The 13105-nt window shown below is 35.1% G+C and overlaps 1 protein-coding gene across 2 annotated transcripts; it reads left to right on the forward strand.

Moving 5' to 3' along the window:
- The first annotated feature begins 277 nt into the window (after positions 1–277).
- On the forward strand, positions 278–11926 carry LOC141682959 (cysteine-tryptophan domain-containing zinc finger protein 3-like). Of its 2 annotated transcripts, XM_074487648.1 has the most exons (13): positions 278–798; positions 1436–1508; positions 1640–1770; positions 1892–2257; positions 2356–3391; positions 3494–3695; positions 3902–4326; positions 4418–6306; positions 6402–6562; positions 7201–7361; positions 7867–8027; positions 8685–9451; positions 11628–11926. In XM_074487648.1, exons 1-12 carry the CDS (start codon positions 655–657, stop codon positions 8874–8876), a joined length of 4941 nt encoding a protein of 1646 aa, XP_074343749.1. In that variant the 5' UTR covers positions 278–654; the 3' UTR covers positions 8877–9451; positions 11628–11926. The 2 variants fall into 2 exon arrangements, with proteins under 2 accessions (XP_074343749.1, XP_074343748.1); XM_074487647.1 differs by having other exon boundaries at positions 2356–3695.
- Positions 11927–13105: the final 1179 nt, after the last annotated feature.

Here is a 13105-nt window from a genome sequence, read left to right on the forward strand (position 1 = left end):
AACAATTAAAAATTAATGTTATATATAAAACATTATGAAAAAAGTATCATTTGAAAGTATTTTAATCTACTATCATATTTAATTTTAGATTTATGAAATTATAAATTACTAAATTATAATTTATGGTCAAAATTTGACGTGTTTGACTTTTAAATTTCATATATGAACCATTTTTTAGTAATGGAGGGAGTAATAAACAATACAAATTAAAAATAATATTAATAATTTTTTTACAAACACAGAAATAAACAAATAAAATAATAATAAACGAGGCTGCTATACACCAAACCCAGAGTCACCTCTCTCTCCTCAATCGAAATTTACAGCTCTTCGAGATCGAATAAAACGATATATACATACAACTCATATAATTTTATTGTATCTATCGATTCTTCATCGGAGATCGTGCCAACACCGAGCTCGCATCTCTTAATTTATACATACATATTCATATACATCTATATATATCTGTAATTCATATCTATATTCTCCGCGTTTGTATCAATCTGATTGTATCGATCTTAATTTTATGTGTTTTTGAGTTGTTTTTTATGTTTTAAGTTTGAAGTTTATGTTAATTGATGAATTTGTGTTGGTGAGGAGGTGGTTGAGGATTTAAGGGCGTGTTTGGCTGGTTATTAATTGATTTTTTGTATGAATTGTGTTGTTGATGGGAGAAAGGGGTCAGGGTTAGGGTTTGAGATGGAGCAAACTGAATTGGAGGAAGGAGAAGCTTGTTTTTATTCGAATAATCGCGTAGATTCATCTCTTGACCCTGATGTTGCTTTGTCGTATCTCGTAAGTGGTTTTCGATTACTTGATTGAGTTTAATTTAGTTTGATCTTACTGTTGTGATTGTTGTTTGGTTGAATTTGTGTTTTTAAGCTGTTTTTGTTTGTTGAGGTTTTCGAGTTGACTTGTTTTTTGTAGTGGAGATCAAAGTAGTTAGTTGCGGTGGTGCATTGTTTGGTAGCTTAAAAATGGTTTTATGTTAGTGAATCAACTTTGTAATGATAAATATCGTTTTTAGCTGAATAAGGAGATTTAATGGTAGCATGATTTGTTGCAGCAGAGAAAGTACTTTGTAACAGTTTATTACTGTTGAATCAGCGTCTGCAAAAAATGAACTATTATGTTGGAGAGTAAGCAAATTGTGCAATTGTTTTTGTTACGGCGGTCAGTCAGTTACTTGAGAATGGATACTCCCTTTTATTCTAATATGTGTGCTAAGGATCTTTGTGAACCGGCATATCATATGTGAACGAAAAGAAAAAATATCATGTTTTATACGAACTGCCTGACAAAAGTAAATGAAATATACTCTTTCATTTTGATTTATAATTTTTTTTTATCTCTCTTTTATCTTTTTATTGTTTCTGTGAATGTCTTTACAATGTACCAGCTCTAATGTGTATAGTTACTGTTATTTTTGAAGGATGAGAAACTTGAACATGTTTTGGGCCATTTTCAAAAAGATTTTGAAGGCGGAGTTTCTGCTGAGAACTTGGGTAAGTAATATGAGAATTGTTGTTGATCTTCTACTTGTATGAAAAAGAAGAGTTATGTATAACTAGTGATGTTGTAATACTTCATAACAATTAGAAGTCACACTGATGCAGCAATTTATTAAATCTCACAGGGTCAAAATTCGGTGGGTATGGATCATTTCTACCCACATACCAACGATCTCCTGTTTGGTCTCATCCAAAAACTCCACCAAATGTTCAAAATCACAATGCATCGAAATCTCCAACCTGTTTGCCTTTGGAGGTAGATGTTATTATTTGACCTATGGTTGTTATTGACTACATTTGTAAAGTAAGGTGGGAATCACAATAACTCTTGGTTGACATGATTTTGCATGAGAACTTAGAGTTATGTTGTCATACAGGGTGCTCATGGCAACTCTGTTTCGTCAAATGCATCTTTATCTGCTAGGCATGGATCAACTGCTCTAGGTATGGCAACATTGCCTGCAGTCAGGGCTTCATCTGTGGATGAATATGTGAAACGAGAAGCAACCATGCCACTCACCAGTGTTGAGAACAAGTCTGATAATCAATCAGATCAAAAAACCATTAAGGTTCGAATTAAGATGTGTTCTGATAATTCGTCAACTAAAAAAAATGCTGAAATATACAGTGGACTTGGCCTCGATGTTTCGCCTACTTCGTCATTTGAGGACAGCCCAACAGATGGTGAAATGGCTCGCGAGTCTAAAAATACCCCAGATGAATCTCCCACAAGTATTCTTGAGGTGAATTTTCTCATCTTATGTCTTCCCACGTCTCCATATCATTGAAGCATTAGCATTTCGGTTAATCCTTTTTTTTTCTTTTCAATCCGGTGGTACAGGTTATGACATCATGTCCGCTCCACGGGAGCCTGATGTTATCACCACTCCACGATGATCTGATATGTATGACGGACAAGAACTTGCTTTTTCGAGAGGGTAGATCTGCGCCCATCAGGCATAGGGGTAGCCAAGAGGGTTCCGTTATATCTGTAAATGGTCCTCATTCTGCTAGTTCTGATAGAAAACTTGAAGGAATGAAGAAACCTAAATCATCTGACAAGAAGGCCTTCAGAATGGAGTTAAAAAATAATGTTAACAACAGTCAAAATAGTGCTAAGCTTCTTGTAAAGAAGGAAACAGACTGTGATGCCTCCGTTTGTGACGAATTAGTTTCTAATGCTTTGACGTTCCCACTTTTGTCAAATTCACATTGTAATGTTGCTGATTCAACAGAAGGCACTGCGAGGGCTGATGATATATCTAGAGTGGTTAGTAAAGGTGGGGTGAAGGAGGAATCCTTTTGCGATTTAGCAATCAATAAATTACAGGAACCGGGGGTAATACATGAAAATGGTGTTTTTGGGAAGCCTGTCTCAGGTGCAAAGGTTTCGGAGTTTAAAAAAACTAATTTATATGATGATGAGCCTAGATATCCAGAGGGAGGAGGAAATTTTAAAGGCGAAAGGATTGATGACTCATTGAAAGTTGACCCAAATATGCCCAGGATGAGAAAAGGTTTAAATCCTGAGCTCTTGGATCATGCAAGACAAACAAGTGGCCAGAAATCTTTATCATCTGTTGATGATGAGATGAAAGTTTCTTCTGGAAAGGAGAACTCATCGTCTGGTAGCAAAAGGAAATCAAAGGGAAGTCATAGCCGTGGTGCAGAAATCACCAGAGAGGTGCACAATGCCAGCACAAACACTGATGTTTTTGTTTCCAAAAGAAGGAAGAATGCTAATCTTAATGCTATGCCCACTAGCGAACTGGAAGATAGTAAACAAGATACTGGAAAGGCCAAGGATAGATACAAAGATTTCTTTGGAGACCTAGAGATGGGAGATAATGATATGGATGGAGACATGCCTTCTATTGGTAAGTCGACTACTTGTCCAGTGATTGAGAAAGGCAATGTTAAATCCAGTAGTGTCTTAAAAGATCAAGCAAGTACTAAGAAAACCGATCAACCATCTACAGCAGAGGCACACACAAGAGCTTCTTCAAGTCTTGTTCCTCCCACTGGAAATAGGCTCAGTTCGGATGAAGCTGCACCATTCGTACCTTTTGTCAAAGAAGATTGGGTCGGTTGTGACAAATGCCAAAAATGGCGGCTTCTTCCTGCTGGTAAAAATCCTCAGTCTCTCCCTAAGATCTGGCTGTGCAACATGCTCGACTGGTTGTAAGTTTTCTTTCCTTCAGACAGTTATGTTGATTGTAATCTCTCTCTCTCTCTCTCTCTCACACACACACACACACAAATACACACCTTAGAATTCAGAATTTGTTCATCAAAAATATGATGTAGACAGTGAAAAGTAGTTCTTATTGTCTGTTGCTCTCTCACTCTTAATTTCTAATGGGAAAGTTCTTTTGGAATTATTGTAGGGATGGAATGAATCGTTGCAGTTTTAGTGAGGAGGAGACATCAAAGGCTGTACGCGCCCTTAACCAAACTCTTGCTCCTGTTCACGAGGGCCAAAGTAGTCAGAACAGATATTCTGGTGTGGCATTGTCAGGAGTTGATGCACTGCATGTTGACCAAAGTCTCCAAGACATAGGTGGAAAGAAAAAACATGGTTTTAGGGATGTTTTGAATGCTTCCAGCCAGAATGGCTCCTCTCCACATTCAAGCTCGAAAAAGAAGATCCCTCAGGCATCATATAAAAATCAAAGCTTTAATGTTGAGAACTGTTCCCCTAGTCTGCATGAAGTTGATTTCCAGCTTTCTGGCCAGTCTAGTGACTTAGTTGGGCAGAAACAGAGACATAAGAGGAAAGACAAGAGCAATCCACTTACTATTCCTGGGGAAGGTAGTAAATGGAGTGGCTCTGCAGCACCCCTTTTAGACTATTTTATCTTGCAATTTTAATTTAAATGTTTCTTCATACAATTTGTCTACAGGTGAAACCAAGAGCTTGAAGATAAGAAACAAAAGAGAGAACCATCAAGAATTTTCCAATGCCTCTAAGAAGCTCAAGGCAAGCAGTGTCCATTCCGAGGAAGAGTGGAAGTCAGACAATGGAGGTGCTGCCTTGAAAGTGGGCCACAGCTCAAGTATTGGTTTGTCAACAAAGAAGACTGGAAAGCATCGGCACAAATATGATGATCATCCTAAGGACTCAAAGCGAAACATGCAGGTTTCTGTTAGAGATTCTGAAGACCAGACTCAGTTTCCCTCTGATGCCAGGTTGCTTCATATGGAATATATTGACGGAGATGTAAAGAAAAGGAAGAAGATACACGAATATCAGGAGAGTCAGCTGTATACCACATCTCATGGTACTGAAGGACATCGCCCTGAAAACCAGAGGGATTTTATGGAAGAAACTAGTGAAAGCAATCACCGCGAGGATAAGAAAGCAAGAGTGTCCAAGTCCGGGGGAAAAGAAAGGTCCATGAGGAACGGGAGTGGTGGAATTGACAAAAAAGGCAGGAGTCTGAAAGACCAGCAAGCAGGGGTAGATTTTGAAAATGGTCTGTTCGACATGAACATGGATGCTATTGATTTAGTTAAAAAGGACGTCAGATTTGCACAGCTATCTGTTGCTGCTACTTCAAGCTCTTCAAAGGTTTCTGGGTCTCGTAAAAGCAAAGCCAATTTACAAGAGGTGAAAGGTTCCCCTGTGGAATCAGTTTCGTCATCTCCCCTAAGAGTGTGCAATCAAGATAACTTTACATCAATAAGAAGAGACCTTAAAAGTATAAGCGACTCTAAAGAAGTAATTATACCAACAAGTAGTCCAAGAAAATGCTTGGATGGTGAAGATGGCGCGGGGGGTGATCATTCGAGGATGTTACAGAAGAATTTAACCATCACCGTCATAAATCGTGGTTCCTTGGGGTCCTCTAAGCTTGATTTTCAGGACAGGAGTCAATCTCAAATATCTGGGACAAAAGCTGCAGCAAAGACTGTATCTTCTTCACAGTTTGCAGCTCACCATGTTACCGATACCTTACAATCCAATCAACATCCTTTGATTTCAGAAAACTGCCCAAATGATGAAATTCGGAAGATGAATGAGCATCACAATGATGGGTCTCGTCGTAAATCTGGAAAGGGGTCTTCTTCAAGATCTAAAGACAATAGTCGTGGCACCAGATCCGAGTCTGTGAAGGGAAATCTCAAGGCACCCGATTCCAATGGATATGTAGATCATTCCTCTCATGATGAAAAATTGAAAGCAAGAAGTAAATTGCAGGATAAAATTCCTATAAATTCCGAAAAAATTGAAAAGAATATTTTTTCTAAGAATGATCCTGCTGCAAATGCATCAACTGAAAGTGGTAAGCGAGAGACCCAGTCTAAGTGGGCTCCATTTGACAGTTCAGATAAAAGGAAAGTTGTTTCTGATCTCGACTCGAAACAGAACCTTCCCGTGGATGGGAATACTGACACATCTTCGAAGAGGGTTCCTTCTGACAAAACACCACGGGTTGATGTTGCAGGAAAAGAAAAGTCACATTCATTACCTCCATCAGGAAGAGGTCAACATGAGATGACACGATGGCCCCAACCAATTAATGGAATTCAAAAAGACAATGGTGTAAATTTATCAACAGCCAGTACCAGTGAATGTGATGATGCATTACAGGCTGCAGCACAGATCAAGAAATCAGAGAATCAGAAGGGGAATGGCAATCAGCCTATTAATACCAAACATCCAGTAAATGGTCACAAGGGTCGGGAAATTGATGCCCCAAGTCCTATTCGAAGAGATACATCAAGTCAGGCTGCTAACAACGCTGTTAAAGAAGCAACAGATCTTAAACACCTGGCTGACCGTCTCAAGGTTTCTAAACTGTTTTTCTTCTAAACATGTGTGTGTGTGTGTGTGTTATTGGCTGTGTATCCTGACTCCTTGTACAACTGGGATGTGTTCTACAGAACTCCGGATCAACTCTCGAAGGTACCGGTCTTTATTTCCAAGCAGCTCTCAAGTTTCTGTATGGAGCCTCTTTATTAGAATCTTCCAACAGTGAAAATGCCAAGCATGGCGAGATGGTTCAGTCGATGCAAGTGTATAGTAGTACGGCTAAACTTTGCGCGTAAGTAATATCAATATCTAGGCCTGCTCCCTTGTGTGCCTGTTTTATTAAAAACAGGAGTGAGAGATTAAGTATCAAATAACCGGTGTTATTGTATCGTAAGTATGTACATGATTAATGGAATACCCTTCCACAGCTTAAATGCCACGGGTACTTGTTTATGATCACTCTACAAATCCAATCTACTTACGAGAAGTTTCTCTTTTTCTTTATCTTTAAATCTTGTTTATTTTTATAGGAGGGTACTTAAGCATTATAATCTATTAATTGATCATGAATCATATGGCCGTGATTTTTGTGAATATTCGTTATATATTTCAATGTTCTACTGGTTTATTGACTTGCATATACTGTGTTAAAGATGAACATGATTAATGACATTTGCAAGATGATGTTCCATGTACTGTAGCAACTAGCAAGCTTAGCCAACAAGTTTCAGATGTCTATAAATTTTAATAGATGCAGTTGGAGTGATAATGATATATACATGCAAGTTCTCTGCTCCTTTCTACTCCACTCTACTGATTGATCCCTTATTATGATTATGGTTTCTCATTATGTTATTTGCTAGTAACTTTTTCTGTGAACCTCTAGGGCATGTGTAATTTATGTTCTTAGCCTTTTGCTATCTGTTTTAGGTATGTTGCCCATGAGTATGAGAAATCTAAAGACATGGCCTCTGCTGCTCTGGCCTTTAAATGTGTAGAGGTGGCATACCTAAGAGTAATTAATTCTTCACATTCTAGTGCAAGCAAAGATCGGAATGAGTTGCAAAGCGCCCTGCAAATAGTTCCTCCAGGTATATGTATAAAAGAGTACATAAATGCCTTACACATGCAGTCTCTATAGTTTTTGTGCTAGAGCTAGCTAGAACAGGACCCAATAAAATTGGGCTCGACAAAAAAACAAGCAATTTGAACTCAATAACCAAGAACTAGGCTTTTCTCATAAATTTTCAAATATTGGATGCAAATCTGTGGTATTCTCTATGATGCCATAGTTAATATTTAGATTTTGGTTTTACCCTACTTATCAACCACCTCATGGCTAGATGTTGGTCATTGTTTTCGAGTCATCTCATTTATTTTTACCATCTTATCTCTAAGTTTATGACATGTTAAATTAAGTTTCTGCTGGTGTAAATTGGATACAAGACTTTTGGTGATTGTGTAAACTGATCTTGCATAGTTTGTTGTCTATAACATGGTAAAAATAAGGTTTCACTGGTGCTAATGCGATACAAATATGTTATAAGTTAATGGGCTTGAACTGATCTCACATGTTTTTATATTTACCATTTTTAGGAGAATCTCCTTCTTCATCTGCTTCAGACGTGGATAACTTAAACAACCCAGCAACCATAGACAAAGCTGCCTTGAACAAGGGTGCTAATTCTCCTCAAGTTGCTGGAAATCATGTCATACCTTCTCGAAACCGACCAAATTTTTTGCGGCTGCTTAACTTCGTAAGTATATGCTGCAATTTGTCTTTTGAATTTTAATGCAGGAAATCAACCATAAAAGCGAACAGGTGGACTGTTAATTGTGTTGCTGTCTATAAATATTAGATTTTTTTTTTGCTATTTATCCATTAATAATTTTGCATTCTGAACATAATGAGTTTGTAGAACTGGAGGTAAGTGATAGAGATAAGGTTTAGTTGTAGGAGAGATGAGGTCAATATCACTGTCTCATAATTTGTGGAAGTCATAGAAAAAGGTTTTTTTTTCTCTTTGCACCTAAGATGAAAGATCTCAGACTTAAGTCAGCAAATTTGGAGTAAAAGATAATGTCGATTTGACTGAGCGAGGAGGTCAAAAGAGTACATTAAAAGGATGTTCACTTGATCTTTAATCAACTCCCTTTATACAAGAAAGGAAAAGAACTAGCACATACTTCATACCTGCATAGTGCCATTCTCTTTATTCATGTGGTTTGTGTATATGTCGGGTCAGATTGTTTTGGGTGTAAATATAAAGCTCTTACTGCTTGTTATCACATTCTCTTTTTAATGGCGAGTGGATTTATATTTCTTTAGATCTATGTACGTATAATCTTTATTTAGCATCTGCCACATTATTATTATGTCTATTACTGGCACATTAATATAAGAATGTTTGCAGGCACAAGACATTAATTTTGCAATGGAAGCCTCTAAAAAGTCACGAATTGCTTTCGTAGCTGCTAATTCAAGGGAGGAGACCAAGTATCGGGAGGGTTTGTCATCTGTTAAAAAAGCTCTTGATTTCAACTTCCAAGATGTGGAGGGTTTCTTGCGTCTGGTAAGGCTTGCAATGGAGGCTATAAGTCGTTAAACTGACACGTGTAACCGTAATATATGCTAATTTTGATGGGGCTTCCTTCCCTTGCTACCTGAACTTTGAACATAGTGAGTGCCTGAGTGGAGTAGTCAAGAATTTCCGTAGGCTGTAAAATTTTGTTAAGGAACTTACAAGCTCCTTCACGTCACACTCTGTACAGTTTTAGGAGAAATGTGAAAGTATATGATATCAGATGCGTATTTCAGGCTCAAAATTTTGTCAATTAAATGATGGTGAAAATCAGTTAAGCATTTCCAGAAAAGAATGACACTTGGTATACAGACAGCGTGGTACTGGCGGTTCAGGGTTGTATCTAGAGTGTATATACAGAGGGGGTTTGGCAACCAATCCCTCATTTCATAAATATGGGACTCTCGAAGTTTGGGTTTCCATTGTTCTGACATTCTTTGGTAAGGACATTGAAGAGAAGAATTCCTTGTTAATATGTTACTTTAGTTTTTGATTGGAAAAATGGAGAGTTGCCAGCAGGTTAATGTACTTAAAAAGAGATCCGTTTGTAGAACAGTCTCATGTAGCTGTACAAGGAGACTAGAGCTAGCAAATCACAGGTAGAGTTGTTATCTTACCAGTTAATATTATTATGTTTTTTATGTTCATTGTTAATTGAAACTTGTATTGCAGAGAGCCTGTATGAACCACCGGCCTATGTTTTAATATAATTTAAGTAAATTTTAAATTATAATTAGCATATAAATATGTAAAATTTTAACTTTAATTTAAGAATATATTCAAAATTTTGTGTGTAATCTTAAATTAGAATTAATATATATAATTAAAAAATGATAGCATTAAAAATAAATAATAAAAAATAATGAACATATATAGAATATTTTAATATACTGTAAAATGTCTTAGCTAATTAAGCTGTATTATACTTTTGATCTTAATTTTGAAAAGTTATCTTTCTAAATTAGGAAAAAAATGCAAATTTTCAACCCAATTATATTATAGCTAAGAATTAAGATTCTCTTTTTAAAAAATCCAAATTTTAAATATCTAATTTAGTCCAAATAAAATAATCCGTCTATATTCATGTTAAAACTATTGTATATCCTGAAAAGGCCACGTTTTTTATAATTTATTTCGGCCTTGATGATTTAATAAATGTTTTCATTATTTTAGCCCTCCCCTCTTATCTTAGGCATTCCCTGTTATCTTTAATAAGTTCGCGGTTTTGCTATTTAACCAAAAGACACTAATATATATATATATATATTATCTTGACCCGGCCTGGTTCCTAAAGAGACTAATATATTTTATCATCTAAACCAGGCTTGAATAACGACCGGATTACTACCAAACTTTAATATTTCGAATATAATAGTATTGTGTATTTGCGGGTTTTCAGTTTCCCATTGTCCTCCTGTCCACTTGTGTGCAACATGTTTTGTGTTGTACTCTGCTTCTGGGAACTGTTTTAATATTCAACATTGCTAGATCATTTGTAGAACAAAAATGGATTTGCAACACTGTATTAGGGTGCATATTGCTGTCTGTTCATGTATTTTCCTGTGTAACTCTTGAGAAGGTATAGTGTATACAGTTTTTTATTAGGTCGTAGGTTTCTTTTGACAACTGTATAACTCATTCCTAGTCAAAATTTTTGAGTTTAGAGTTTATCTTGTCCTGAACTAGTTATGGAAGTATAACCTTTTCAAGGTGAATATTTAAAATTTTATCTAAATATATTTTTACAAAGACTTGTGTGTGTGTGTATTTGTGCTTGTATATTATTTGTCAATTCATCAAAAGTTGTGTTTTGAATAAATCAATCGTTCTTTTGTTTCCTAAGGATTTGTGTTAATTTTTTTTTAAAAAATTGACTTCTTTGGATCATAAATTGTCACTCACACCTTCTTCCGTAGGCATTTTTTACTCCAGATTGAAGAGGAATCTATTCTTTTCAGAGCCACAAGATATAATTCACCACTCATCTGCATGTCAAATCAAAATTGTACTTAGCCCATTGCTTACCATTCATAGATTCCTAATATTTAGATTATTGTGATTTTCTGTTAACTCCCCCCCCAATTCCTGTAACTGTCATCTGTAATCTGCGTAGGGCACCAACTTTAATTTACTTGTGGAATGTATGATGCACCCTGCATCCTTGCTTATTTGGGATTAGTCCAAGGATTAGAATCCTTTAAAATATTAATCCCATGTTTGCCTCTTTAGAGCAAGGCATAAGATTATACTCCTTTATAATATTTGGTTGGAGGAGGTATGGTTAGGTCATTTTATACATTTTAGTTAACGTGGACATGGATAGTACTGCTAATGAAGGGAAGTTGCAAACTGGTAGTTTGGCTTGCGAGCTATGTGCTTACGAAGCACGTCAGCACCTGGAAGGTTAAGATTGACATGAGTTGAGCTGTGACCCTTTTTCTTCTAATTCATCCTTAAACTTTCTTGCTAATTCTTATCTGAATTTTCTCAACTGTTGCATCCAAATACCCACAGTTTAATAAGTTCTATCCTCGGCCCAACGGCATGACTCAAGAGTGTGACAAGCTTTACTAATTACTCCCGGGTATATATATATATATATATATATATATATATATATATATATATATATAAGACTATTGGCTAATTTTCCATTTTATAAGTGCATGGTATTATTTTCTTGATATTCCAGTTGCATGTGATCTTGTAATGTGTAAATCTCTACTAACTGGAAATCTATTTTTTTCTTTCCCTTTCTTTCTGTGGTTTTTACAGGTGCATTGTGGACATACGGTGTAGAAGTGTAGATCAATAGGCGTTAGAATTAGTGTTTGTTTTGGTTTTCCTTGTATATGGTGTTATAATTTTCCCTTTTTATTCTCCGAGAATAAACTTTGGTTCTAACGAAATTGCGGATCAGCAAATTATATGATACATAATGTGATCTGATTACCGGTGACACTTTACATGTACGACTGTGTTAAATTTGCAAAGTACACATTGACGCATGTCAACTTGAGGGGTATGTTGTGTTTGTGAAGAAATCTGTCTATTTGATGTTGGTTGTGAATTCATATTCAAGTTTCTCTTCATTTCCCCCCCCTTCTTTTGATTCAAATGGTGTTGTAGCAGAGAATGTACAGGATCTAAAATTTACAGTCGCAAGCTGAATTGTGTTCGCCCAACAGTTAAAAGTAACGAGTTGATAAGTGTTCCATCTGTTGGGTTTTGCTGCGGGGAAGTGTTCTTACTTCGTGCCAGTTTGGGAAATATAGTGATAAGTTGATAAATGCTTATAAGTTATATAAATGTTTAGATAATTTATCTTATAAGTCAGAATTATTTTTATTTAAATGAATTAAAATAATTTTATTTAAATGAACTAAAATATTTTTTTTAAATATAATTATCTTAATTCTTATATTTTAAATTAGATTAACATTTTTAAAAAAAATATATTTTAAAACTAAAATTAATAAAAAATAAAAAATAAAAAATAAGTTGATAAAAAGTACGGTGTTACTAATATTTAATTTATTAATTATAAATTGATATAAACACTCGTTAATAAGTTGTTGCGGACTTTAATAAACTGGCTTATAAGATTTACCAAATAGTCCATCTCTCTGCCTCATTCTTGTTGCACAAGTTGCTCCGTTATACCAAATAATATATAATACCAGTTATATCCAATGTAATGTTCTAAAAATCCCCGATAAATCCCCGATTCAACCGATTAATCCCCGATTAATTCCGTACAAAATACCCGATCGATTCGATCCTTGAAATCCGATTTATTCTTATGAATTTTTATTTATTGGAGTATATATAATTATTTATTAAAATTAAAATACTATATTAATTTAAAAATAAATAATTATAGAAATTATGATATAATAAATATATATTTGTCAATAAATAACTAATATAATCATAATAATATATTAAATATAATTTAATAATATAATATATCCGATTTTTACTTCGATTAATCCTTTCGATTAATATTATAACTTATATCGAATGAATAGTTCTGTTGAAAACTATAATAACAGATGAAAGCTATAATTACTAAATATGTATTTGTATATTTTTTTTGACAAATATGTATTTACACATAAATAAATTTATGATTTGAACCCAAATTTTCCTGATTTGTCATTAAAGATTAGCTTGAAAATTGTAACATGTGATTTTACAAAATCGGTTGGAATTAGTTTTCTATGATTGGAATTAGTAACGACTGGCATTAT

Source organism: Apium graveolens, chromosome 9 (assembly GCF_009905375.1).
Source record: "Apium graveolens cultivar Ventura chromosome 9, ASM990537v1, whole genome shotgun sequence".
Classification (NCBI taxonomy): Eukaryota; Viridiplantae; Streptophyta; class Magnoliopsida; order Apiales; family Apiaceae; genus Apium; species Apium graveolens.

What these genes read in the sequence shown, in the direction of transcription:
- LOC141682959 (XM_074487647.1), top strand. Translation starts at nt 655, where the DNA reads ATGAATTGTGTTGTTGATGGGAGAAAGGGGTCAGGGTTAGGGTTTGAG. An exon ending in ATGTTGCTTTGTCGTATCTC is followed by an intron (nt 799 to 1,435) that starts GTAAGTGGTTTT and finishes TTATTTTTGAAG; the next exon opens with GATGAGAAACTTGAACATGT. An exon ending in CTCCCACAAGTATTCTTGAG is followed by an intron (nt 2,258 to 2,355) that starts GTGAATTTTCTC and finishes CCGGTGGTACAG; the next exon opens with GTTATGACATCATGTCCGCT.